Here is a 25,590-nt window from a genome sequence, read left to right as displayed (position 1 = left end):
AGAATGTGGTTGTCAGGGAAAACTCAGCAAACTGAACACTCTCTTATATAGCAGTTCTGATTAACATCTATTTCCCAAGTAGGATTAATTATGATGATTAGTTTCTTAACTAATGAATATATCACCTACCATAGAAATAGCTTTATCATTAAATAGTTTTTCTCATTATCCAGAGAAAAGCACAATTCCCAACTGTTCTCACATCTGACAGTTTCTTTAGTCTATCCATTCCTGAGAGCATCTGTTTCCAGCCTTCCTCACTGTCCTCAGATCTCTGCCTTACCTCCTTTAAAAATGATTTGTACTTTTCCATTGCACAGTTCCACTATGTGCATATATGACATTTTCTTTGTCCATTTCTCTGTTGTTGGATCCCAAGGTTGGTTCCATTACACAGTTATTGTGAAGAGTGCTACAATAAACATTGTTGTGAAAATATCTCTGCAATATGTTGACCTTGGGATCCTTCAGGTAAATCCCTAGCAGTAGTATAGCTAGGGTGTGGGAGGTTTATATCTTCTGAGTACATTATCTGCTTACATAATAATGGCCTTTCTTGGACTTACTGTCTTAGGTCATATGAAAGAGCAAGCTCATGAGCCATGGAGAACAAGCAAGTAAGCAGTATTCCTCCACGGTCTTTGCTTCAGTTCCTGCCTCTAGTTTCCCACCTTGAGTTCCTGCCTTGGCTTTGTTGGAGTGTAACTTGTAAGCTCAAATAAACCCTTTCCTTCCCTGAATTTCTTCTGACCAGTATTTTATTACAGCAATAGAGAAGCAAACTAGAAAACCAATCTCCATAACTGAGTACTAAACGTCTGTCAGTTAGGAAGCCCCTATTGTGCTTTTCCTTTGGCATGGCATTTCAAACTAACTAAGACAGCCCCTGTCCAAATAAGCAATTTGATCTTGCCACTGTTCACAGTCAAACATGAAGGCAATTGTATATATCAGCTGTGGTGGTTTAAATGAGAAATGTCTCCCCCAGGCGAAGGTATTTGAGCATTTGGTCCCCAGTAGAGGTGCTTTTTGGAGGATATTACGGAACCTTTCTGAGGTGAAGTTTTTCTGGAGGTAGAGGTGGGTTTTGAGAGTTTATATCCATGCCCTACCTCCAGGCTGTTTGTTCTCTCTGCTTCACATTTGCAGTTGAAGATGTGGTCTCTCAGATTCCTGCTCCAGCTACCTACTTCCATGCTTCCCCCTGGAATTATGACCCCTCCTTCTGGAACTGGAGCTGAAAATAAACTCATCTATAAGTTGCTTTTGGCTGTAGTATTTTATCACAGCAGTAGAAAAGTAACTAACAAACAAACTAATATCTCTTTCTCAGCTCTTGATTACTCTGCAACCCACTGAGATCTGATTTCTACCTCCATCGTTCCACTGAGTATCTTTCATTTGCTTTGCTGGGTCAGCCTCTTTTACCCAAATTTTCAACGTAGGAATCCCTCAGAATTTAGTCTTTGGCATTCTTCTTTACCTTCTCTCCCTGGGTTGTTCATATCCACTTCTACTAACTAGAATTAGCATCTAGATTGGGTTTTTGAAACAGAAACATTAATAGAATTTGGATGTAAACAAAAGTAGATAAAAATGCCCAGGGGTGGTGGTGCACTCCTTTAATCCCAGCACTCAAGAGGCATAGGCAGGTGAATCCCTGTGAGTATGAGGGATGATCTACAGAGTATGTTCCAGGACAGCCAGAACTACACAGAGAAGCCTTGTCTCAAAAGACAAAAAATGAAACAAACAAGCAAACAAAAAAGTAGATAAAAAACATAAATTTTGGCTAGTCGGTGGTGGTGCACGCCTCTAATCCCAGCACTCAAGAGGCAGAGGCAGGTGGATCTCCGAGTTCAAGGCCAGCCTGGTCTACAGAGCAAGTTCCAGGATGGCCATGGCTACACGTAGAAACTCTATCTTGAAATACCCCAAACAAACAAAACCCATAATTTTTGCGAGTGTGTTTGAATGTGTACAGGTACATGTTTGTGGGAACACATTATAAGCATGTATGTGGAGACCAGAGGTAAACCTTGCCTATTTTTCTTCAAGTGCTATCCACCTGGTTTATTGAAACAGGGTCTCTCATTGGCCTGAAACTCACCAATTAGGCTAGCCTGGCTAGACGGTGAACCTCTGAGATCTCCTTGTCCCTACCTCTTCAACACTGAGATTATAAATCCACCATTCCCAGGTTTTGCTTACTGGGGTGCTAGGGATCTAAGGGAGGTCTTCAGGCTTATGCTGCAAGCCCTTTATTGAGACATCTCTCCCCAGGCTGAAAATGTTAACTTTTGATATTTAGTAATCTCTAGTGCATATTTAATATTTCTTCCAATTATTAATATAGATAACAAGCCAATATGTATGACTTTGTCACTGATAGAAATCATAAATATTTTCATATATCATGGTTGTTGCTGATACATCAAAATATTATTGATACTTATCATTATTTCAGCTGATAGGCATTATTAGATTTACCATCAGATCATTTAATAAATTAATAATTAATATATTCTTACATCATAATGTCTCTATTTGATAATTGTATCAGTGTAATTTCTTTTCTTTGTAATCTGATTCATTTCACTTGATCCATTTAAAAATACTCTGGTGAGCAAAGGCCATAGGCTTCCCAATCTTCCAATGGCATAAACAGTATTGGGAAGTCCTTTTCCAAGTGCTGATGACCCAGCTGGCTCGTGGACATCTGTATTTGGATACCTCATGGGAATCTCAAACAAAACTCCAGATTGACTTTAGCCCTTCTTCCAATCTCATTTTCCACAAATCTCATTCTCCTGCATCCTCTATGTCATGAGAGGGATAAATAATCACCTAATTACCTACATCCAAATCCTGAGCTCTTCCAACTCCTCCTTTATATCACCCATCAGTAAGTCAGAGGGAAAACACGAGGCTTTAACCTCTTCAATGTTTCTCAAATTCATCCATTTTTCTTCATTCTCAACACCTCAGTTTTGGTAACCATGTTCTCTTTGCTTCCTAAATAATCTCCCCAGAAGCAGAGTGAGTTCCTTCCTAGTCTGTTCTTTCCCATCACTGTTAGAATGATAGTTTTCCACAGACTAAACTTAACATGAATATAGCCACTTTTCATCATCATACTTGTGCACCCTACTTGGTATAAGTTCCTTGAGTACAAGGACTTGTACTTTGGTAACTTGGGGGTTTATAACATTAATCTTGGTGTCAGGTGTATAAAAATACTCTATAAATGGTGTTTGTGTGAAATCAAGTTCTTTGGAAAAGCTACATTTATATTAAAGATCCTGCAGACTGTTTGACCTTGGCTAAATAGAGTCTTATGACTATACATACATAGAATGTTATAAGTGAAGAGCCAAATTTAGTCATCTTTATCCTGTTTTTAATATTTTTATTAATTAAATTTATTTTTTGACAATTTCATACATGTTTAAAATGCATTCTGATTACTCTTGCCCCCAGTGCTGACTAGTTTTTTGTTAACTTGACACAAGTTAGAGTCATCTGAGAGGAGGGAACCTCAACTGAGAAAATGCCTCCATAAGATCAGGCTGTAGGGAATTTTCCTAATTAGTGATTGATGTGGGAGGGCCTAGCCCATTGTGAGTGGTGCTACCCCGAGCAGGTGGTCCTGGGTTCTATAAGGGAGCAAGTTGAGCAAGCCATAGAGAACAAGCAACTAAGCAGCAGCACCTCCATGGCTGCTTCAGTTCCTGCCTTCAGGTTCTTGCCTTGAGTTTCTTCCCTAACTTTCCTTCATGATGGACTGTGATGTAGAACTGTAAGCTAAAATGAACGCTTTCTTTCCCAAGTTACTTTTGGTCATGATTTTATTACAGCAAAAGAAACCCTAACTAAGAATCCCCTCCCCTTTTCTCTCTCTCCCCCAGACTGAAAAGGATAGTGTTGTTGTTGTTGTTGTTGTTGTTGTTGTTGTTGTTGTTGTTGTTGAATGTTGGGGGTTGTTTGTGACAGGGCCTTACTGTGTAATTTAGGTTGGCCTTAAATGCATGAGCTTCCTGCCTTGGATTACAAATGCTGGGATTATGGTAATGTACCATCAAGGACTTTAGTCCTTTTTAATAGTCATTTACTTGCTGGAGAGATTGTTCAGCAGTTAGAGTACACACTGCTCCTGCAGAGGACCCAAGTTCAGTTCCCAGCAGCCACATTGGGAAGTTCATAACGATCTGTAACTCCAGCTCCAGGGGAATCTGCTGCCTCTGACCTCCAAAAGTCATATACTTTTAATACTCAAATCTATTCCATCATAATTAATCTCAAAAGGCTCAACTTGTTCCAATATCAACTCTAAAGTTTGTTCTAAACATCATTCAAATCAGAAATAAGTGAAATTCAATGTATAATTCATCCAAAGCTAAAGTTTCTTTATGACTCTGAATATGTAAAACCAAAGTTACATGCTTTCAAAATACAGTGGTAGAAAAGATATTCCCATTCTAAATGGGAAAAAACAGGGGTATGAAGGGAGAATGTAGCTTTCACACAAGTTCATAGCTCAATGCTTCTTAAAATTTGTCTATTCATGACCCCTTTCCAGATGAGAAATTTACACAAATCTAGGGGTATAGGTATATAAAACAGGCATATAGGTATATAAAACATGTATGGAAATTAAAAATTTACTAATAATAAATTATAATGAAATTAAATAATTTCTTGTTATACATAAAATATTTTATTCTGAGCCAAACATGAATGGCCATGGCCCAAAAACCATTATTCTAGTTATTCAGATTGTCATGTTTTGCCTTGCAACAGGCTATGTGAACTTTTATGCTCACAAAGAAATACATAGTTAGAAAGACAAATATAGCAAGTTTTCTCTCAAATACATAATATAGATTTAAATTGTGTGTATGTTATATGTGTGTATGTAAGTATACTGATTGATTTTTGTCAGCTTTATAAAAATCTAGACATATCTGGGAACATGGACTCTTATTTGAGAATATGCCTCTATAAGATTGGCCTGTAGGCAAGTCTGTGGGGTATTTTCTTGATTATGACTGATGTGGGAGTGCCTTGCTTATTGTGGGTGATATCACCCTGGTCAGGTGTTCCCGGATGTTATAAGAAAGCAGGGTGAGCAAGACATGGTCAGAAAGCCACTAAGCAGCATTGATACTGCTTTCAGGTTCTTGCCTCGGGTTCCTGTCCTTTCTTGGATAATAGACTGTGATGTGGAACTACAAGATCAAATAAATCCTTTTCTCCCCATGTTGCTTTTGGTCATGTTTTATCACAGCACTAGAAACCATAGCTAAGACAGTAGAACATGAAAACAGAGAAAGGATTTCAGATGAGGGGAAGAGATCTAAATGGAGGCAAGAAGACAGCTCAAGAGAGAGTAATGGCACACATATGACATGAAAGCAGAAGGGACACTACTTGAGGGGAACAGCAATAGGAGAGACAGTAGGGGAGCGGAGAAGAACCAAGTCAATTGATAGGTGTATGTGAAATGACATAATGAAATCCATTATTTATTTATTTATTTATTTATTTATTTATTTATTTATTTATTTATTGTTTTTTTTGAGACAGGGTTTCTCTGTGTAGCTTTGCATCTTTCCTGGAACTCACTCTGTAGCCCAGGCTGGCCTTGACCTCACAGAGATCCACCTGCGACTGCCTCCCGAGTGCTGGGATTAAAGGCATGCACCACCACCACCTGGCTGAAATCCATTACTTTTTATGCCAAAAATTAATAACAAGAAAAAAGAAAAGAAAGTTATTGATCAATGTGGACTCATTGGGTAGGTACACTGCAGTATGGTAGAGAAATCTATAGGATAGAGCTATTGTACTTATCACATCCTTGTTATATTAGTCAGTCTTTTCTAGAGGAACAAAACTAATATCATGAGTTCTTAGAATGGATTACAGGCTGTGGTCCAGCTAGTCCAACAATGGCTGTCTACCAATGAAAGGTCCAAGAATCCAGTAGTCTTTCAGTCCACAAGGCTGGGTGTCTCAGCTGGTTTTCTGTAAAAGCTGGAATCCTGAAAAAGTGGGCTTTAATGCCAGTGAAGGAGTGGACTCGTCAATGAGAGCAAACTGGCAAAGAAAACAAGCTTCCTTCTTCCATGTCCTTTATATAGGCTGCCAGCAGAAGGTGTGGTCCAGATTAAAGGTGGATCTTATGACCCCAAAAGATCTAGATCAGAAGTGGGTCTTCCCACTTCAAATGATTTAATTAACTAAAAAAAAATCCTCACAGGTGTACCTCGTTGCTTGGGTTTTAGTTAATTCCAGATGTAGTCAAACTGACAACCAAGAATAGCCATCACTCTTGTGTACCCACCAGAGCGGCAGTCCTTCCTCTATAGCTGTGTCAGGTGAATAATCCATTCCCAGGGTCTTTCTATGGAGGCGTCAACTCACTATATATTTGGGAAGTCCCACCTCACATCTTTTGCTGTGGATCTTCTGACTTGTTGAAAACAAAGTGATGACCTTGGCTATTATTTGTATGTGAAATGTCCTCCTACAGTCTCATATTTTGAACTTCGGTTCCCAGGTTCTGGTAGTATTTGACAAGTTGTAGCTGCCGGGCAGTGGTGGCAAAAGCCTTTAATCCCAGCACTTGGGATGCAGAGGCAGGTAGATCTCTGTGAGTTGGAAGTCAGCCTGGTCTACAAAGAGTCAGCCAGGACTATTACACAGGGGAACCCTGTCTTGAAAAACCAAAACCAAACCCCTCCTCTCAAAAAAGAAGAAGTTTTAGCACTTATAGGAAATTCAGTCTAGCTGGCAAAAGTGGATCACTGGGGAGCAGGCTTTGAAGTTATAGCTGTTCCTACTTCCTGGTTAACTCATGTATCAAGCTCTCTCTGTCTCCTAGTTGACTTATACATCAAGTAGCTCCTTCAAGATCCCACTGCCATGGGACCAACTGCTATAGTTGTCTTGCCTTCCATACTATGATAGTATTGAATCATAAACCAAATAAATCTCTGATCCTTCAAGTTGTTTCTGTCAGACATTCTATTACAGCAATGAGACTAGTAATGAACAGAGTCTGCCTTTTGAAAACAAAGAACACTGATGGTCTCTGAAACTCTTTCTGAATCATTCTTTTGTCTTGAAAAGTACAATATGTTTACAGACAAATAGCTCTGTGGTCCTGTCCTATATATAATCTTAGACGTTCAATAGTCTTTCTTCATTCTTTAGGTTCTAACTGGCAGTTCTCTTGATGGGACCATCTGATTAAATTTCTGCTTCACAAGGTGGGCATGGTGGCAGATGCCTTTAATCCCAGCACTCAGAAGAGAAGTAGAGGCAGGCAGATCTCTGTGAGTTCAAAGCCAGCCTGGTCAACATAATGAGTTCCAGGAAAGCCAGGGATATGTAGAGAGACCCTTGCTGTGGGATGTCTTTCGGTACACTGTGAATATGTGTTACTCTCATTGGTTGATAAATAAAGCTGTTTGGCCAATGGCAAGGCAGAATAAGGTTAGATGGTACATTCAAACTGAAGATTGGGATGAAGAAGGGTGAATTCAGGCAGACACTGCAAGCCACACCAGGAGAAGCAAGATGTGAAAGAACAGGTAATGCCATGAAGCCACATGACAAAACATAGATTAATAGAAATGGTTGAATTAAGATACATGAGCTAGTAAATAATGAGCCTGAGCCATAGGCCATACAGTTTATAATTAATATAAGCCTCTGTGTGTTTACTTAGGACCAAGTGGCTGCAGGACTAGGTGGGACACAAAAAAATTCTAGCTACAGACCCTGTCTTAAACAAACAAACAAAATTCTGTTTCACAACTGTTTTAGTTTCTTTTTCCTGTTACTGTGATAAAATATTCTAACAAAATCAATAGACAGGAGAAAGAGCTTATTTTGGCTCACAGTTCAAGGTTACAGTCCATCATGGCAGGAAAGTCAAAGCAGCAGGAATCTGAAGCAGGAGATCACACCACATCTACAGGCAGGGAACAGTGATGAAAGCATGCATGTTAGTGCTCAGTACACTTTCTCTATTTATATAGTCCAGGATCCTTTGCCCAAGAAATGTTTTTGACCACAATTAATGTATCTTCCCATATCAATTAACATAACCAAGGTAATTACCTCCCATGGGCATGCCAGTCTCCCAGATGATTCTAGAACATGTGGACAATTAACACTAATCATCACAACACCTGTCTTAGTTACTTTTCTATTGCTGTGACAAAACACCATGACCAAAGCAACTAAGAAAAGAAAGCATTCAATTTGGAGATAATGGTTCCAGAGGGTTAGAGTCTATGACTATCATGGCAAGGGGCATGGCACAGGCCGGCAGGCATAACAAACAGGCAGTGGCTGAGAGCTCACAACAGATCCACAAGCCAAGGCAGACAGAGAGAGCAAGCTAACTAACTGGGAATGAGTGAAATCGCAAAGCCTACCCAGCTACACAACTCCTCCAACAAGGCCTAGCTCCCAATCATTCCCAAACAGTTCCACCAGCTGGGACCCAAGTATTCAAGCATTATAAGCCTATGGTAGCCATTCTTATTCAAACCAGAACATTATCTGTGAATAACAATCCTTTAATCTGCTGTACTATGGGGACACACGCCTTTAATACCATCACTCATGAGACAAAGGAAGGCAGATCTCTGAGTTCCAGGGCAGCCAGGGCTACGCAGGGAAACCCTGTCTCAAAACAAACAAACAAACAAACAAACAAAAAACAAAACAAAACAAAACAAAAAACCCTTTAGTCTTGTTTTCAATTAGACAGAAGATTTTTATTTAAAAATGATTAAAAGTCGCTTGAGGGGCTGGAGCAATGACTCCAAAGGTTAAAAGCACTGGCTCCTTTTGTAGGGGATCTGGATTCAATTTTCAGTACCAACATGGCAGCTAACAACTGTCACTCAAGTTCTGGGGGATCTGATGTCATTCCAGTTCCAGGGGATCTAGCACTGTCTTCTTGTCCTGTGTATACTGCACAATATGGTATACAGACACATGTAGACAAAACATTCATAACATAAAATACAAATATAAACTTTTAAAAGTTACTTGATAAGATCTGTGCACAAAATTTGCTGCTTTTCCACAGTGAGATTATGTTGTCATGGTCTGATGCAAAATGACAGTGATGTCACAAACCCCAAGACCAGCCTGAAGCAATTCAGATACAGCAGTAACCTTAGCCAAAGAAACCTTCTGGCCACACTATGGCTGTGAAGGTTCCTATTTATGTCCTATTCTTGTCCATTTGGACAATCAATTGTTTAAATAGAAACCATACTAATGAATCATCTACTATCACTACCACCACCACAGGTATGTGCCGAGGCTTAATGTTTAAGATGTATTATCTATTATTAATTTATTGTGTTATTAGGAATTCTAGATTAACAAATATGCTTTTATAATGGTGTTACTATTATGAGGTCTTTAAGACTTCTGAGGACAATAGCTGATATTTTAAGAGCTATGTGAAAATTCTAAACCTAAAGAATACAAACTTATAGTTTCCTTTGACTTGCCTTTAACACCCAGTCTGCCAACCAAACTAGACAACCTTCATGCGAGTATATCTACCATAGGACTTAAGTATCAGGGGTTTGTTTTGATTTGGATTTGGTTGTTGGAGTCAGGTTCTTACTACTGTGTTGTTCAGGCTCATTTCAAGTACCTGGCCTGAAATGACCCTGCATTCTTAGCCTCTGAAGTGGCTGTTCCTAATATACCATTGAGTATGATCATGATGTGTTGTTATTCTGTCCTGTTTCCTATCACATACATTCACATAGTAACACTCAAATGTACTCACCCATGCACAGTTTATGCTCAAAATCTTAATTACTGCAATAACCACCCATGCTTCAGAGGTAATGCAGATAATGACACAGATTAGCTAGAGATACTACTCACATTTGACATTCATAGCCAGGATATGCTCAAGGAAAGAAAATTACATTAGAGGGCTCAGTGGGTAAGGCAATCGCTGGACAAGTGTGATGACTTAAATTCAGAGCTCCAGAACCCACATAAAGCTGAGCAAAATGACAAGTTATCTATAATCCTAGTGTTCCTACAGTGAGATAGGAGGCAGACAGGAGAATCCTCGCAAACTCATGAATCAGCTAGCCTGATTTTCAGTGCAGCAATAAACAACAGGAGAGACCCTGTCTCAAACAAGGTAGAAGACAGGGAAGGACACCCAGGGTTGTCCTCTGACCTCCACATGTACTTTGAAACATACACTTCTCCATATACAGACAAAACCATTTACACACAATTGTGTACACACACACACACACACACACACAAGAAAATTATAATGGAAACTTTCCTAAACTTCAAAAAAACATCACTGAAGGATGGAGAGATGACTTAGTAGTTAAGAGCACTTGTTTCTCTTATAGAGGATTCAGTTCAGTTCCTGGCACTTATATGGTGGTTCACAGGCATTTGTAACAACAGTTTCATAGTATCTGACACTCTCTTCTAGCCTCTGCCAGGTTCCAGGCATGCATGGATATGGTGTACATAAATGCATCCAAGCAAACACTCAAACACATAGGCAAACACTCATAGATGTAAAATAAATACATTTTCCAAAAAAAATTGAGAAAGACATTTGACTTCAATGTACAGTGGCAAACCACTCTCAAAGTGGGAGGAAATTGGATTACCTAACATTTTCTGATGGTACAATCTTTTGCAGTTGATAAAACCACCAGATCAACAGGATCAAGAATGGATGATTTTAGGAAACACCTACTCAGTTTCATAGTTGGAATTATGATCATAGCCTTCAACTTTACCTGTTTTTGTTTAATCTATTGTAATTACATGATCAAGGAGGTCCCATCACCAGGAGGGTAAGTTTCACACATTAAAGAATGAAAAGTTTGTGTGTATGTATGTGTGTGTGCATGAGGTATTTATACACAGGTGTGTATACACATGCAGAAACAAGAAGAGGATGTCAGGTGTGTCCTGCTCTATCATTTTCTGCCTTATAGCACTGATACAGGGTGTATCACTAAACCTAAATGTAGGCTCACAGGCAGGAAGCCCCAGCAATCGTTCTGTCTCTACCTTTCCCTCACACGTGGGACACGAGCATGTGCTAATATACACAGCTTTTTACATGGGTTTTAAGTGAAGATCCATGAGAAAGAAAGACAAGGGGACAAGCAACTCAAAAATAGTCCAAGCTTTTCAAAACTATATACTTCTATATGTATGGGTATTTGTGCATCATGTACATGCAGGACCCCACAAGGTCCATAAGAGGGCATCAAATCCCTTGGAAATGGAGTTAAGGCTGGTTGTGAGCCACAGTGTCAGGACTGTTAACTAAACACAGGTTCTATGCAAGAACTGCAAGTACTCTTAATCTCTAAGCCATGTCTCCAGCCCCAATAGTACAGGCTTTTATTTGGGGGAAAGGAAGTTCTTTAGAAGAAGTCTCTGTTGTAAGGAGAGATGGCTTAGCAGTTAAGAGCACTGGCTCTTCTATGAGAAGTCCTGGGCTTGATTCTCAACACCTACATAGCAGCTCACAATCACCTCCAACACCAGGTCTAGGGGATCCATTGTCATCTTCTAGCCCCTACAGACACCAAGCACATACATGGTACAAAGACATGCATGCAAGCAAAATACCCATATACATAAAATTAATTTTTTTAAGTAAAAGAGTAAGAGCTCACTGTCTGATTACAATCTGTGGTAGTTATGGGACAGAAAATTGGGAAATGGGTGGCCTGATCTACATAGTGAGTTCCAGGCCAGCCAAGGCTATAAAAATGAGACCTTGTCTCAAAAAAAAAAAAAAAAAATCAGCCGGGCGATGATGGCACACATCTTTAATCCCAGGACTAGGGAGGCAGAAGCAGATGGATCTCTGTGAGATCCAGGACAATCAGAGCTACACACAGAGAAACCTGTCTCAAAAACCAAAAAGAAAAAAATCAACGAATAAATTCCTTTTATGGCTTACAGCTGGTCATTGCCCAGGGTAACCAGTGAGCTAGTTAAAGATGTTAGGTAAGTAATAAATATCTTTCATGGCTGGTCCCTTACTGGAGGTTGATAGAGAAAGGAAGGCAGGAATCTAGAGAAGCAAGTTACTTTCATTCTATAAATTTATGCTAGTTTCCAAAATTGTCACTGTTTAATCAAAATGTCATGACTATGGATAACATTTCCTGACTTTTGTTTTGATTATATAGGGGAAAAACAGGGAATAATTGTCATTTTTGTATTTTTTGCAGGACAGGGTCTGTATCCTCCTCAGAGGGGACATGGGGAAGACTTCAGTATAGTAAATTTTGGAAGAGGAAGATGATGGAAGGGAAGGATCCCTTTTCAATAGCCTCCAAAACTATATCTGTTTAATTACCTAACATTTTCCCCTTAAGAACTGAGACCCTAAACTCATTTAGAAGACAGACATCAAATCACTCTGTGCACTTTGGATAAAATTAAGGGTATATAAGGGTTCAGGGTCCCCAGTCTTACTGAATTCATGCATTGGAGATCAATCAAGAGGGCCCAGATAGATGGAGATAGATTGTTGCAGAATCACCTGGGTGTGGATGGACAGTGAGACGGTGGTGTTTGGCATGGTCTTAGACAGGTAACTATAGTTACGTGAGTTAAGGATTACAGTAGTTGCATCATCGAGTGTAGGGAATGGCCTTTCATCTTAGCCCTTCACCTTACCTTCCAGCTCTTAAATACTTCTGGCCACCTCTTCCACAAGGTTCCCTGATTCTAAGAAGTGGTGGTGTAAGTGACTTGTCTGGGGCTAGATTCACATTCATGACTTATTTTCTACATTCTCCACTGTTCATTGCAAGGAGAGGCTTCTCTGATTAAGTCTGAAGCTGCTTTTGTCTGTGAGTATAAACACATAGGTGTTTGGAAAGCAGTTTGCTGCTCTATCAGTTTAGTTAACCATCAGAAGTACATTCCTCCTGTGGGCATACTACCTCCTCTACTTGGATTGTTAGCCCAGCTTACTGGTCCCCTTCCCATCCCCCATAGAGAGAATCTAGAACCCATTCAGAGAGCAGTTAGTTAGCCCCTGCTACTCTAACGGTCAAACTGTTATTGCATAGGTGGGTATATCTAGCTTTCCAGGTTCTTTATACTCCCTTTACACCAGTTAATCCTCCTCCATCCTACACCTTCATCTCCCCAATTGCCCCTCTCTCTGCCTCCCTCTCTATCGAAACATTTCCACTCAGAGTCCCTCTTTCTTTATATCTATGTTCTACTCCCCTCCCTCCCTAAGGTTCACAAACTCCCTGCACAATACACATTTGCTTTTTTTGTTTCCTGATCTGCACAGGTACTCCACTAGATATAATGTACTAAAGCTAGTATCCTCATATGATAGAAAACTACTGGAATTTGTCCTTTTTATACTGGGTTACTCATATACAAATCCATCCATTTCCCATGCAAATTTCATTTTATATCTAAGTAATATTCTATTATACATGTGTACCACATTTTTATTAGTATTGACAACTTTGTGTCATCCCATACATGGACTATAAGTTATCTAATGCCTTAGAAATAGTAAACATATTCTTTAAGGAAAATTATTCATGAATTCATATGTGTAACACAAGTTACAGGTGTCAGCACACTCTAATAGTTACTGTGTTTACTTTTACTGTGGAAAAATATTCATACTCTAAGCTAGCATTATATTTTCTGATGATAGCAATAGTACTTTTGTTTTAAATTATGACACCCTGAGTTTTCTGCATTTCAGGCTCAACAAAGAAAATATGGCAGCTATATCATCCTGGGTACCCAAAGTATCATCTTGTCAACCTGATATGATACCTGAGGACATTCTACAAACTCAACCTGTGCTATTAAATTAAGACCAGACATCTAGACCCTCATGTCAAGAAAAACTATCTGTATCAAACAGTGCAGTAAAATCAATTTAGCCTTCAAGTCTAGAAAAGCCATGCATGCCATCCAATGCACAAAGACCAGCGAGATACTCAAATATAGATAAGTCATCCATACCATGCACTGTAAAAAAGTCAAGTAGGCAATTAGATTTGAAAGGCCAACCAAGTCATCAAGCTGCCAAAGATTACATAAGTCACATTACCTGGAAAAGTCATATAAGAAACACAACCTTAAAAAATCATATAAACTCACCCACACCTGTAAATTAGCTAGTCAAGTCAATTCATCCAATTCAAAGAAACAGTCATACCACCATGGCTAGCTATTTTGCAATCTTCAAATATGCTAGCCACACAGTCTTGTCCATCAGTCTCACATAATCAAATCCTGTCCACCAAACCCTCCAGTATAAAAAAACTGAACCAGTCACATGGATACTATGATCTGAAAAGCCAGTGAGTACAGGAAAGGCTGTGTTACCCAGGGGGCATCTATCAGACAAAGTTTGCTGATATTATCAGGAAAAATGCCTTATTTGTAATACTTTTGGACTTCTCAGTGATCTTTTGGGGCCAAATAAGGGACATGTTGGAAATCCTCATGTTTCAAGGAAAATGAAGCCATCTCCCAAGTCTTTTTATGAAACAGATCACAAGTACAGTGAACCAAAGTACCAGTACAATTCTTATCAAGATAATGAGAGCAATGATACTATGAAAACACAGGATAGTAAAAATAGTGATGCAGAGATAGTCGTTTATTTGTGACACAAGTCATGAAGAGGATGACATGGCTAAAGGCTCCTTACATTATTAAGGACTTAAAACAACTTAATCTACATACAGAGTATCCACATGTAATCACTATCAAGAATAGACCTATCTATCTTGAAGGCAATTAAATGTATGTCATAACAAATTATTATTGTATTTATCATTGCATCTCATCGGCACAAGATTCATTTGGTGTATCTTATTTATATGTGGTCACTTAAATGGGAATCATACATGTACATACAAATCTAGAAAGAAATTTTATGATGGATATGATTAACTGCTCTTTCCCCTGAATTAGCTCTCAGTGAAAGGCCCAATTTGACATTATTTATGTAGCTTTTTTTTTCAGTGCTGAGGAGTAAACCCAGAGTATTATGTGTGCTAGCCAAGTGGTCTACCAATGAGCTTTGTTACCATTTGAAAATGTATTTTTAATTTTTTAGATTAATTTTTTATGATTTCATGTGTATGAGTGTTTTGATTCTATATATGCCTGAGCACCACTTGTGAGCCTGGTGCCCAAGGAGGCCAGAAGAGAGATTCCCTGGAACTGGAGTTACATACAATTATGAGCTGCCATGTGGATGCTGAGAATAGAAACTGGTACTCTGGGAGAGCTCTTATCCACTGAGCCATCTCTTCAGGCCCTGGAAATGTATTTTTAAATTTGTATTTTCAGAGTTGGGAACAAACTCAGGACTATGAATACTAGGCAAATGTTTTACCATAAAACTATACTCCCAGTCCCTGAAGTAATTTTCAGTTGCGGGGGTGGGATATGTGGTGCTGGTAATTGTAGCTGGAGAGTTTTCTCTCTGGGGCCCACCAAGCCCCGGCAGTTCCTTAGCCCACTTAGAAAATAAACATACAGACATATTATTTAAACTGCTTGGCCATTAGCTCACGCCTATCATTGTCTAGCTCTTACTCTTATATTTAGCCCATTTCTATTAATCTTTACTTTGCCACGTGGCTCGTGGCTTATTGGTACCTTACATCTTCCTTGTCCTGGCGGTGGCTGTAGTCTCCCCCTCTGCCTTCCTGTCCCTTAATTTTCCAATCTGTTAGTCCCGCCTATACTTCCTGCCTGGCTACTGGCCAATCAGTGTTTTATTTATTAACAAATCACAGCAACACATTTGCTGTACAGAACATCCCACAGCAGGTAATGGAATCCAGAACCTTGCACATGTTAGACAAGCTCTCTGAGCGACATCCTCAGCTCTACTTTTTAATATTTATGTGGAAAATACATGGTTTAAGACTGTGTCTTTCTCTATAGGACATAGTACTTGTTAGAAATAGCTCTGTACTATGGACTGAATGCTTGTATTTGCCCCAAATTCATGTGGTTGAAACCTAATACTGTATAGAATGGTTATAAAGTCCTTCAGTGGGGTTATAAAAATAGAGCATGTCATGAATGGGATTTGTACCTCTATAATGAGCTGAAGAGCATGCTTCTGCCCTGTGACACACAGTAAAAAGGTTCCATCCATGAATTATAGAGCTGGCCTTCACTAGACATCTGCTACTGCCTTAAGTTTGGACTTCCCAGACTTCAGACCTGTGAGAAATAAATTCGTTGCTTACAAGCCACTCAGTTTATGGTGTTTTGTTATGGACTCCAAACTGACTAAGATTCTCAATACTGCTTCCTTCTGGATGATTTAGAAAAAATCCTAACAACCAGTTCTAAGCACACCTCCTCCTCTAGAGATTGCCACCTAAATGGAGGGTTCAACCTACAGCACACACTCCTGGAACTCTATGATATCCTTCCAAGTGTTGGAATTAACTCAGGAACTAACTTGCTGTAGCTACTAAGGGCAAGGGGCCCATGGTGAAAAGTACACATTGATTATAAATATCATAATGAAAACACAGGTTGGGGTCCAAAGGAAGGCTAGGGCCAAAACAGTAAAGTTGGGGGCTGGAGAAATAGTTCAACAGTTAAAAGCACTAAACTACTTAAGCAGAGGACCCAGATTTAATTCTCAACACCCACATGGCTACTCACCATGGCCTTTAACTCCAATTCCACGGGGTATAACTCCCTCTCCTGGCCTTTACCAGCTTCTGCACATATGTGTTATACATAAACTCATGCAGGCAAACACATATACGTAAAAGAAAATCCAAAGAAACAAGTTCTGTAAGAGTATCAGCCAAATATTTTCCTAATTGTTATCTATGTACAATTCACAATTACTCCTGTACTGTTTTGATTTTGGAAATAAGAATTAAAAATATTATTTTCACCAGGCATGATGGCACATGCCATTAATCCCAGTACTAGGGAGGCAGAAGTAAGCATATCAGGCCAGTTTGTCCTTTATAGCAAGTTACAGGCCAACCAGAGAACTACAAAGAGACCTTGTCCCAAACAAACAAACAATAATATTAGCTTTGCAATTATTGATATTATGCATAGAATGAGCCATCTCTGAAGTAATTGAGGGCTGGTTATAACTTATACCTGAGAACTTTAAGAGTTTTACTTGCTTAGAACTATCCACTTATCTAAGTCCAAATACATTGAAAAGACTGCTGAAGGTGAGGAAATAAACTGTCATGAATCTGTCGTACACAATTTGCTTTTAAAATACAACATAAGAATAATATAGTCACGTTCCCTGGACATTAAAAATTCATTAACAAAGAGCCACTATCATTAATCACTTTCCTTACACGTATCTTTTCATGGGCTTTTTTTTTTTTTGGTTTTTTTGAGACAGGGTTTCTCTGTGTAGCTTTGGAGCCTGTCCTAGAACTCACTCTGTAGCCCAGGCTGGCCTCGAACTCACAGAGATCAGCCTGCCTCTGCCTCCTGAGTGCTGGGATTAAAGGCGTGTGCCACCACCACCCGGCTGGGCTATTTTTTTTTAAATATTTTTATTTTATAATTAATTTAACTTTACATATCAGCCAAGGATTCCCCTGTCCTCCCTCCTCCCATCCCCCAGTCTTCCCCCCTAATCTATCCCCCATTCCCACCTCCTCCAAGGCAATGTCTCCCCTGGGGAGTCAGCCCAGCCTGGTAGATTCAGTTGATGCAGGTCCAGTCCCCTCCTCCCTCCACCAAGGCTGAGCAAAGTGTCTCAGCATAGGCCCTAGGTTCCAAAAAGCCAGCTCATGCACCAAGGACAGGTCCCGGTCCCACTGCCTGGGGGCCTCCTAAACAGTTAAAGCTAATCAACTGTCTCACTTATCCAGAGGGCCTGGTCCAGTTCCATGGGGGCTCCTCAGCTATTGGTTCACAGTTCATGTGTTTCCATTATTTTGGTTATTTGTCCCTGTGCTTTTTCCAATGATGGTCTCAATATCTCTTGCTCATATAATCCCTCCTCTCTCTCACGGATTGGGCTCTTGGAGCTTCACCTAGGGCTTGGCGGTGGACTGCATCTGCTTCCATCAGTCACTGAATTGCCTAACGACAGAGAAATGGATGAGATATACATGAGCAAACTAGGGGTGACGGGGTAATGTAGTGGGTAGCCATTCCAGCTTTGTTCTGGAAGTTCCAACCCCCATTGAGACTTCGGCAACTGTCATGCCTACAAGGCGGGGCCAAGGGAGGCACCTGAGGACCCGAGATCTGGATCGGCGGACACTCTCTCAGTTCCAGGACCCTGGATGGTGGAGGTGGACAAAGCAGAGCTCCAGAGAACACCGCTGGACTGTGATACACCTTCCCCAGACCCCGCGACCTACCTATCCCTTAATTTGTAAGTTACGCCATTAAATAAATCTCCTTTTAACTACGTGGAGTGGCCTTAATAATTTTACCAATATCTGGCGCTCACGTGGGGCAAATTCCAAAGGCTCTGGGACTGGCGGGACTTGATGGCGGGAGCTGGAGAGAAATTCTCCAGCTACAGGGTAATGGAGGGCAAGGGTCGGGGGAAAGAAAGCTTCGGGAGCAGGAGGTCCCAACTGGATCAGGAACAGAGTGGGAGAACAAGGAAAGAGATACCATGATAAATGAAGACCCCATGGGAATAGGAAGAAGCAGAGTGCTAGAGAGGTCCCCAGAAATCCACAGAGATACCTCCACAATAGACTACTGGCAATGGTCAAGAGTGCCTGAACAGACCTACTCTGGTGATCGGATGGCCAAACACCCTGTCATGATAAAATGGGCTATTTTTAAAAACATTTTCTCACTGTATAGTCCACACTGGCCTGGAACTTCGCAAGTAGCCCCAGCTGACCTGGAACTCTTAAATATCTTGTCTCAGCCTCCTATGTGCTAGGATTACAAAGGTGTACACTTGGCTTGGCTGCTTTTAAAATATTGCATTGAAGCCAGGAAATGGTGGCTCATGCCTTTAATCCTAGCACTCTGCAGGCAGAGGCAGGTGGATCTCTGTGAGTTTGGGGCCAGCCTGGTTTACAGAGTGAGTTCCAAGACAGGCAGGGCTACACAGAGAAACCCTAACTTGAAAAAAAATTGCATTGAAATGACCAAAAAAATAGATAACTGTAAATACATAAAGAATATATGAAGTTATAAGATAATCTGTAATTATATAAAATTTAGGCCTGGAAATACTGATAAATGACCATATTTATCATCAGTAGACTTCCTTTACTCTCTCTGGCATTTTGCAAAGTAAGAAAATCAATGTCAAATTGTGTGGTTACATAGTAGGACACAAGAATTATCCTTAAGCTTCTTGCTTTTTACTTCTGAATGTTCATCTACATGATGCTGCTAAAATTCTTGAGTGCTACAAGAGCAATGACATGCATTATAGATTATTACAATAAAGATAGGCAACTTCAGAGAGTGATACTGGTTTGAAAAGGGAATATATTGCTTCTGTGTGAATATATCTCTTATAAAACTTGGTTTAATAGAAGGAACAGAGATGATAAAGTAGAATTGTCAAATATAAAGCTTTCCAGGATAGTAAGATGTGGTGATATATTGTGTACCCTAATAAAATTTACCTGAAGATCAGAGAACAGAACAAGCCACGAAATTAAACATAGAAGCCAGGCAGTGGTGGCATACACCTTTAATCCTAGCACTAGGAAGGCAGAGATCCATCTGGATCTCTGTAAGTTCAAAGCTACCCTGGACTACATGAGATTGACTCAGTCTAGGAGAGAAAACAGCCAGGCATTGGTGACACACACCTTTAATCCCAGCACTGGGAAGCACACACACCTTTAATCCCAGGAAGTGATGGCTGGGCGGAGAAAGGTATATAAGGCATGAGGAGACAGGAACTAAAGGCTTTTCAGCTGTAGAACCCCTTTTGGCTAGAGGCTTTTTGAATAGAAAGCCTTTTCAGGATGAGGAGTTGGTGAGGTCAGAGGTAGCAGTTGTGGCTTGTTCCTTTGTCTCTCTGATCTTTCAGCATATACCCCAATATCAGGCTCTGGATTTTTTATTAAAAGACTGTTTAGAAATTCATGTTACATTTGGTGCCCAAAAGTTGGGGCATGAATTCACAAAAAAGCCACAGGCTCAGTCCAGAGCTACATGTGGTGGGAATCTCCAGCCTGCCTGGGCTGCGAGTCCCTAACCACTGGCTAAGTTTTTGTTGCAGCCTCTCTACAGCAAACCCCATAGGTTTTGGGGCTCCCAAAATCATAGGAGTTAGCCACTTTCATACACTTTCCCGATGCTGGATCTTTTGCTTCTTTCCTTTCCTAGTGGGTTTTGGCTTTCCTTGGGCCCCCTCCTCAGGCTGCTGCCACACCATCATCTGAATTGTCATTGTCCGCAGATTTGATGAGTCAATTGGTATTTCTTAAAGGGAGGAATTAAAGGAAAGTTTTTTCCCCACATTAAAAATTGGGAAACATTTTTACAATGGTGGAAATTTAGTCTCTGTTTGATAATACGATAGACAGTTTAAAACGGAACAATTAAATGAGAGAATTATTAATGTTGATGGGATTTGTGTAATTATGTCAATTGTAAACATTATTTGTTTGATCATTTCTGTTTTATCATTAAAAAAGTTGGTTAATATGATAAAAGTTTTAGAATATACGCCTGTATGCCATATCTGGCTGCTTTTATTTCTTGTTTTGTTTTTTTTGTTTTTTGCTGTATTGGCTGTTTATAATTTCTGAGACAAGATCTAGCTAGGCAGCCTAGGCTGGACTTAAGCAATAAGTTTCCATCTCTAGAGTGGATAAATCAGAGCCTTTATCAAGAATTCTGTACTTTGGAAAACACCCAGTTGTTGATGGACTAAGAAATAAATAGGGTAGGCATTCCTGAAAGAGATACTGAACCCAACAATCTAGTGTTTAAAGAGAAAAGAAAAAACTAAACTGCTGCCTAATAAAACATACACAAATTGTCTACAGAATCCATTCCATGCTTTTGTGACTGATCCATTCCTTTTAGCTAGCTTTATTTGGATAACAATGCTGATATAGCAATGGGCTGGGTAGGCTAGAGACTCACACTGATTAGAGTGGGTTAAACTTCTTGTGGATGCCTGGGGTCATTTGGAAATAATGGTAAAGTACAACAGGTATTAATAATAGGAGATTGCTCAGCAGTCAAGGAATGACAGTTACCAGAGAAATCACTTAATTATTAATTATGACTTACAGCTGAGCAAAAATTGAGACATTACCAATTACAGTCTTAGTAGTGTTCTGTAGGAGAAGATCTAATTGGGTTTATGTGAAGAATGGCAAGACCATTGTATCTTTGAAGTCCAATATTCTAATTGGTTGCCTGGGTGATTCTGAGCAATCTATATGGATACCCACGGTGAAGAAAACAGCTTTCCTCTAAGGTTTATTGAAAAGTACAATGTAAGTACATATTTGATGGGTTTAAGTTTTCTTTTGTCACTGAATGTGCTAGGCTCATGCCAGAATAAATTAGAAAGATTTTCATAAAACACTGATTGAAGTAGCATAGTATAGGGAGAATGGAGTAAGGAGGAGATATTGGTAGGTAACGGCAGACTAATCAGGGCAGAAGAAACTGAAGTTCCCACTTCCTAGACGACTCTGATTTGTATCAAGTTGACAAAAAACTAAACAGTATACTATACTTCATGAAACTGCTAACATGTTGAAACCTGGTAATTGGGGTAAACTGAATCTGTGTTCCCAGGACATGGTCACTCATAAACCTTTATTCCCTTTGAGGTAAGAGTTGTGTTTTACAACAACAACTAAATACTTCTAGAAATCCTTAAATTATTTTTTGTTGTTGTTTGTTTTGTTTTGTTTTTTACTTTTGAGACAGGGTTTATATGTGTAGCCCTGGATGTCCTGGAACTTACTCTGTAGACCAAGGTGGCCTCAAATTCAGAGATCCGCCTACTTCTGCCTCCTGAGTGCTGGGATCAAAGGTGTGTCCTACCACCGCCCAGCAAAATCCTGAAATTCTTGGATGAAGAGATAAGATCTTGTTTTCCTGTTCATAAGGAGAGGACTGTACAAGAGCCCTGAGCATTCCAGGAAGGGTTTTTAAAAAGTTATGCTTAAATGAGGGAGGCAAAATTTCAAGAAAATCTAGTAGACACCTGCTGAGATAGCTGCCCGTTCACCTGGATTCTTTTTTTTTTCCTGTTATAAAAGAACTTCCTGGTTTACTGAAGGGTACTAGTAGATACTAAATGCCTCTCAGGTAAGGATAAGACATAACCTGCCCATAACAAAAATAAATGTTATTTCATCTGTTTGTACATAAAATCTGGTGTGCCTAGCAGTATTCTATCATCTTGTAGAGGTATACTGCTATGTTCTGTGTGGCTTGGGTCCCAGAACCCTGGCTATGGGCAGTGAGGGAATGAAGAAAGGAGAGACACACATACAATGAAGCTGGAATCAAATGCAGAATATGGAAGCAACACAGAACCTCGATGTGTTTATTAGGTACAGTGCAGAGGGAGAATTTGGCTAGTCCCAGTAGGTCTCTGTAGGTGAGAGCAGTCTCAGGCTATAAACATCTCAGAGGAGGAAGCTGAAGTTGCTGGTCTTTGCACACATTGATCAATCATTCATAAACACTCAGACTCCTGATGAAAGCTTTGGTGGGACCATGGAGGCAGTGGCTACTGCTTTGAGTTGCTGGCTCCTTCTCATATGGGTGACTGCTGTGATGCTGCTACCTGGGACGAAGGGTTTACTGCTGCTTGTTCAGAGAAGAATTATTGGTGAAATTATTAAGGCCACTCCACGTAGTTAAAAGGGTGGTTCATTTAGTGGTATAACTTACAAATGAAGGGATAGGTAGGTCGCAGGGTCTGGGAAAGACGTAGCACAGTCCTGCGGTGTTCTCTGGAGAACTCTGCTCCGTCTACCTCTAGCGTCCAGGGTCCAGGAAACAGAGCATGGCGCATCCAGATCTCGGGTCTTCAGGGCCCTCTCTTGGCCCCGCCTAGTAGGTGTGATAGTTACTGAAGCCTCAATGGGGGTTGGAACTTCCAGATCAAAGCTGGAATGGCTACCAACTACATCTCCCCCTTTTATCTAAATAAGAAGGTTCTAACTTAGTACAAGACTATATACAAAGGAATGGTTATCAAATATTGTCCAGGAGTAATGAGGGATAATGACCTAGATAAGATGGAACTACAATCAATGCAAACAATATCAAGCAAGAAGCATATACTAAAATCCAGAGAAGTCTAGAGCGTAGGTAAATGGTATGTTACAAAGATCGTTCCAAAAGGTGTCCTATCCTAAAGAACCTGAATCTAATACTTAATATGTTCTATCTAAGATATTATATATACACACACTAAGTTGTAACTATAACTGCTAGTCTTCAATCCCATCAAAGACCTGAGAAGGAATATAATGGTACCTGAAAAATGGTAGATGGTTAAGAGATTCTTATGTCCCAAATCAGAAGAGCCCTCTGGTGTGGGACAGAGAAAGACCAATATTTTATTTAAATCAGGTTGATTATAAATGCAATCTCTTTCTAAAGAAGAAAAGGGGATGTGATATAGATATGATAGGATGAAAGAGTAGATTAATGAGCCTAATTTTAAAGAGCAACTTGTTTACAATGTTTTACATTGGTATATATTTTAGTTTATTGATACAAACTTAAAGTTAATTTTGTTATACTGTATGTATATTTCTACTCTTGTTTAAGGTGTTATGTTTGTACAGCTCATTTAAAATTGTAATGGATAATTAAAAATAGATTAATAATTAGTCATCTATGATAATCATACTCATAGCCATGTTAGTTATCTAGGTATACATAGATATATTTCAGATAGATAGGTAATCTTCAAATACTTCAAAGACCTACAGAATATGGCATTTAAAATATTTAAAAAATTTAGACTTTCTGGACAGTGAGACATGTCTGCTCCTGGCAGCACCGATTTACTTCAGAGAGGAAAATGGGCATTGAAGACACTCTGTATGGAGTTTATCTTCACCTTGGCAAAAATAGCCATTTGGGCAAGAAACTGTTCTTGCCTGGACTGCTTGATCCACTGGACATACAAGACCCATAAAAAGGTGACCACTTAACTTTGCTTGACAAAATGGTCCTTCAGGTTCCTGCTTCGCAGAGGAAACTGCCGGACATTCTACAAGACACACACACAAAAAAGTGACTGAGAGACTCTAGGCCTGTGGGCTAAAGACAGATGCCCCAACTTTACAAGAGAATTTTGGATGACTGTCCAGGCTGCCAGCTGTCTCTGTCTACCCTGCAAGACTCCCGAAAGTTGCCTGCATCCTTCTCCCATTTCTCAGGTAATAGTATATCCTTCTGAGGTCTTTGATGTAGTTGAACCTAGATAGTTACAATTTTCCTTAGTTATGATAAAAGATAAGTTAGATATAAAACCTTAGACTCACAAATACAAGATAGATAGGATATCTTCTTTAATTTTGCCAAATAAACTAGTTATTATAAATAGACTAGATATTATAACTGTAATTCTTGCTTGGTAATTGTTTTGTTATCTGTAATTTTACTACGTGAAAGTTAAAACCTTCCTTTTTGAAAAGAAAAAGAAAAGGGGAAGTTCTCTGGATATTGTTCTGTATAAATAAAGCACTGATTGGCCAGTGGCCAGGCAGGAAGTATAGGCAGGACAAGAAGAGAGGAGAATTCTGGGAAGTGGAAGGCTGAGTCGGAGAGACACTGTCAGCTGCCTCCATGACAAGCAGCATGTGAAGATGCTGGTAAGCCATGAGCCATGTGGCAAGGTATAGATTTATAGAAATGGGTTAATTTAAGATATAAGAACAGTTAGCAAGAAGCCTGCCGCAGCCATACAGTTTGTAAATAATAATATAAGCGTCTATGTGTTTATTTTATAAGTGGGCTGTCGGACTGCCGGGGATTGGCAAGACCCAGAGAGAAAACTTCAGCTACCAAGAATTGCCAGGACCATCATGTTACAAGAAAGCATCAGCAAAGGTCAGTTTGGAAAAATTTGGTAAGACAAATGTTGGGAGAAATTGCTGTGAAGATTTTCTCTTCTAGGGAAGAACATTCATGGTTCCAAGAGACACATTTATCAGACTATGATTGCTCCAAATCACAGAGGAGGCACAGAAAAAAAAAGAAAAGAAAAAAGAAAGAAAAGAAAAAAAATTCTGCAGGGAACCATGACCACGCCTAACAGCAACTTTGAAATCTTCAAAAGGATAACAGGACCCCACAACGATGATTCCACATGGACTATGGTAAAGCCATTAAGCTGATTAACACCAGGGAAAGATCAGCTGTGGTGGTATTGTGTTCCCCAAAATATTGTGTACCTTAATAAACTCATCTGGGGTCAGAGAACAGAAAAGCCACAAGATACTTATGCTAGAAAATATTAGCACACACATTTAATCCTAGCATTCCAGAGACAGAAATCCCTCTGGATCTCTGTGAGTTCAAGGC

General features: G+C 39.7%; 1 protein-coding gene across 1 annotated transcript; it reads left to right on the top strand.

Annotated features, from left to right (window-relative positions):
- Positions 1-10,791: 10,791 nt before the first annotated feature.
- On the top strand, positions 10,792-14,871 carry CXHXorf66 (chromosome X CXorf66 homolog). The gene is given in 5 exon segments (XM_059251386.1): positions 10,792-10,886; positions 13,802-14,091; positions 14,094-14,260; positions 14,263-14,401; positions 14,404-14,871. Coding segments are annotated over 5 exon segments (993 nt in total). The 5' UTR covers positions 10,792-10,806; the 3' UTR covers positions 14,721-14,871.
- Positions 14,872-25,590: the final 10,719 nt, after the last annotated feature.

Source organism: Peromyscus eremicus, chromosome X (assembly GCF_949786415.1).
Source record: "Peromyscus eremicus chromosome X, PerEre_H2_v1, whole genome shotgun sequence".
Taxonomy (NCBI): domain Eukaryota; kingdom Metazoa; phylum Chordata; class Mammalia; order Rodentia; family Cricetidae; genus Peromyscus; species Peromyscus eremicus.
Note: the sequence above shows the minus strand (reverse complement) of the source record. Positions and strands in the feature narration are given on the sequence as shown.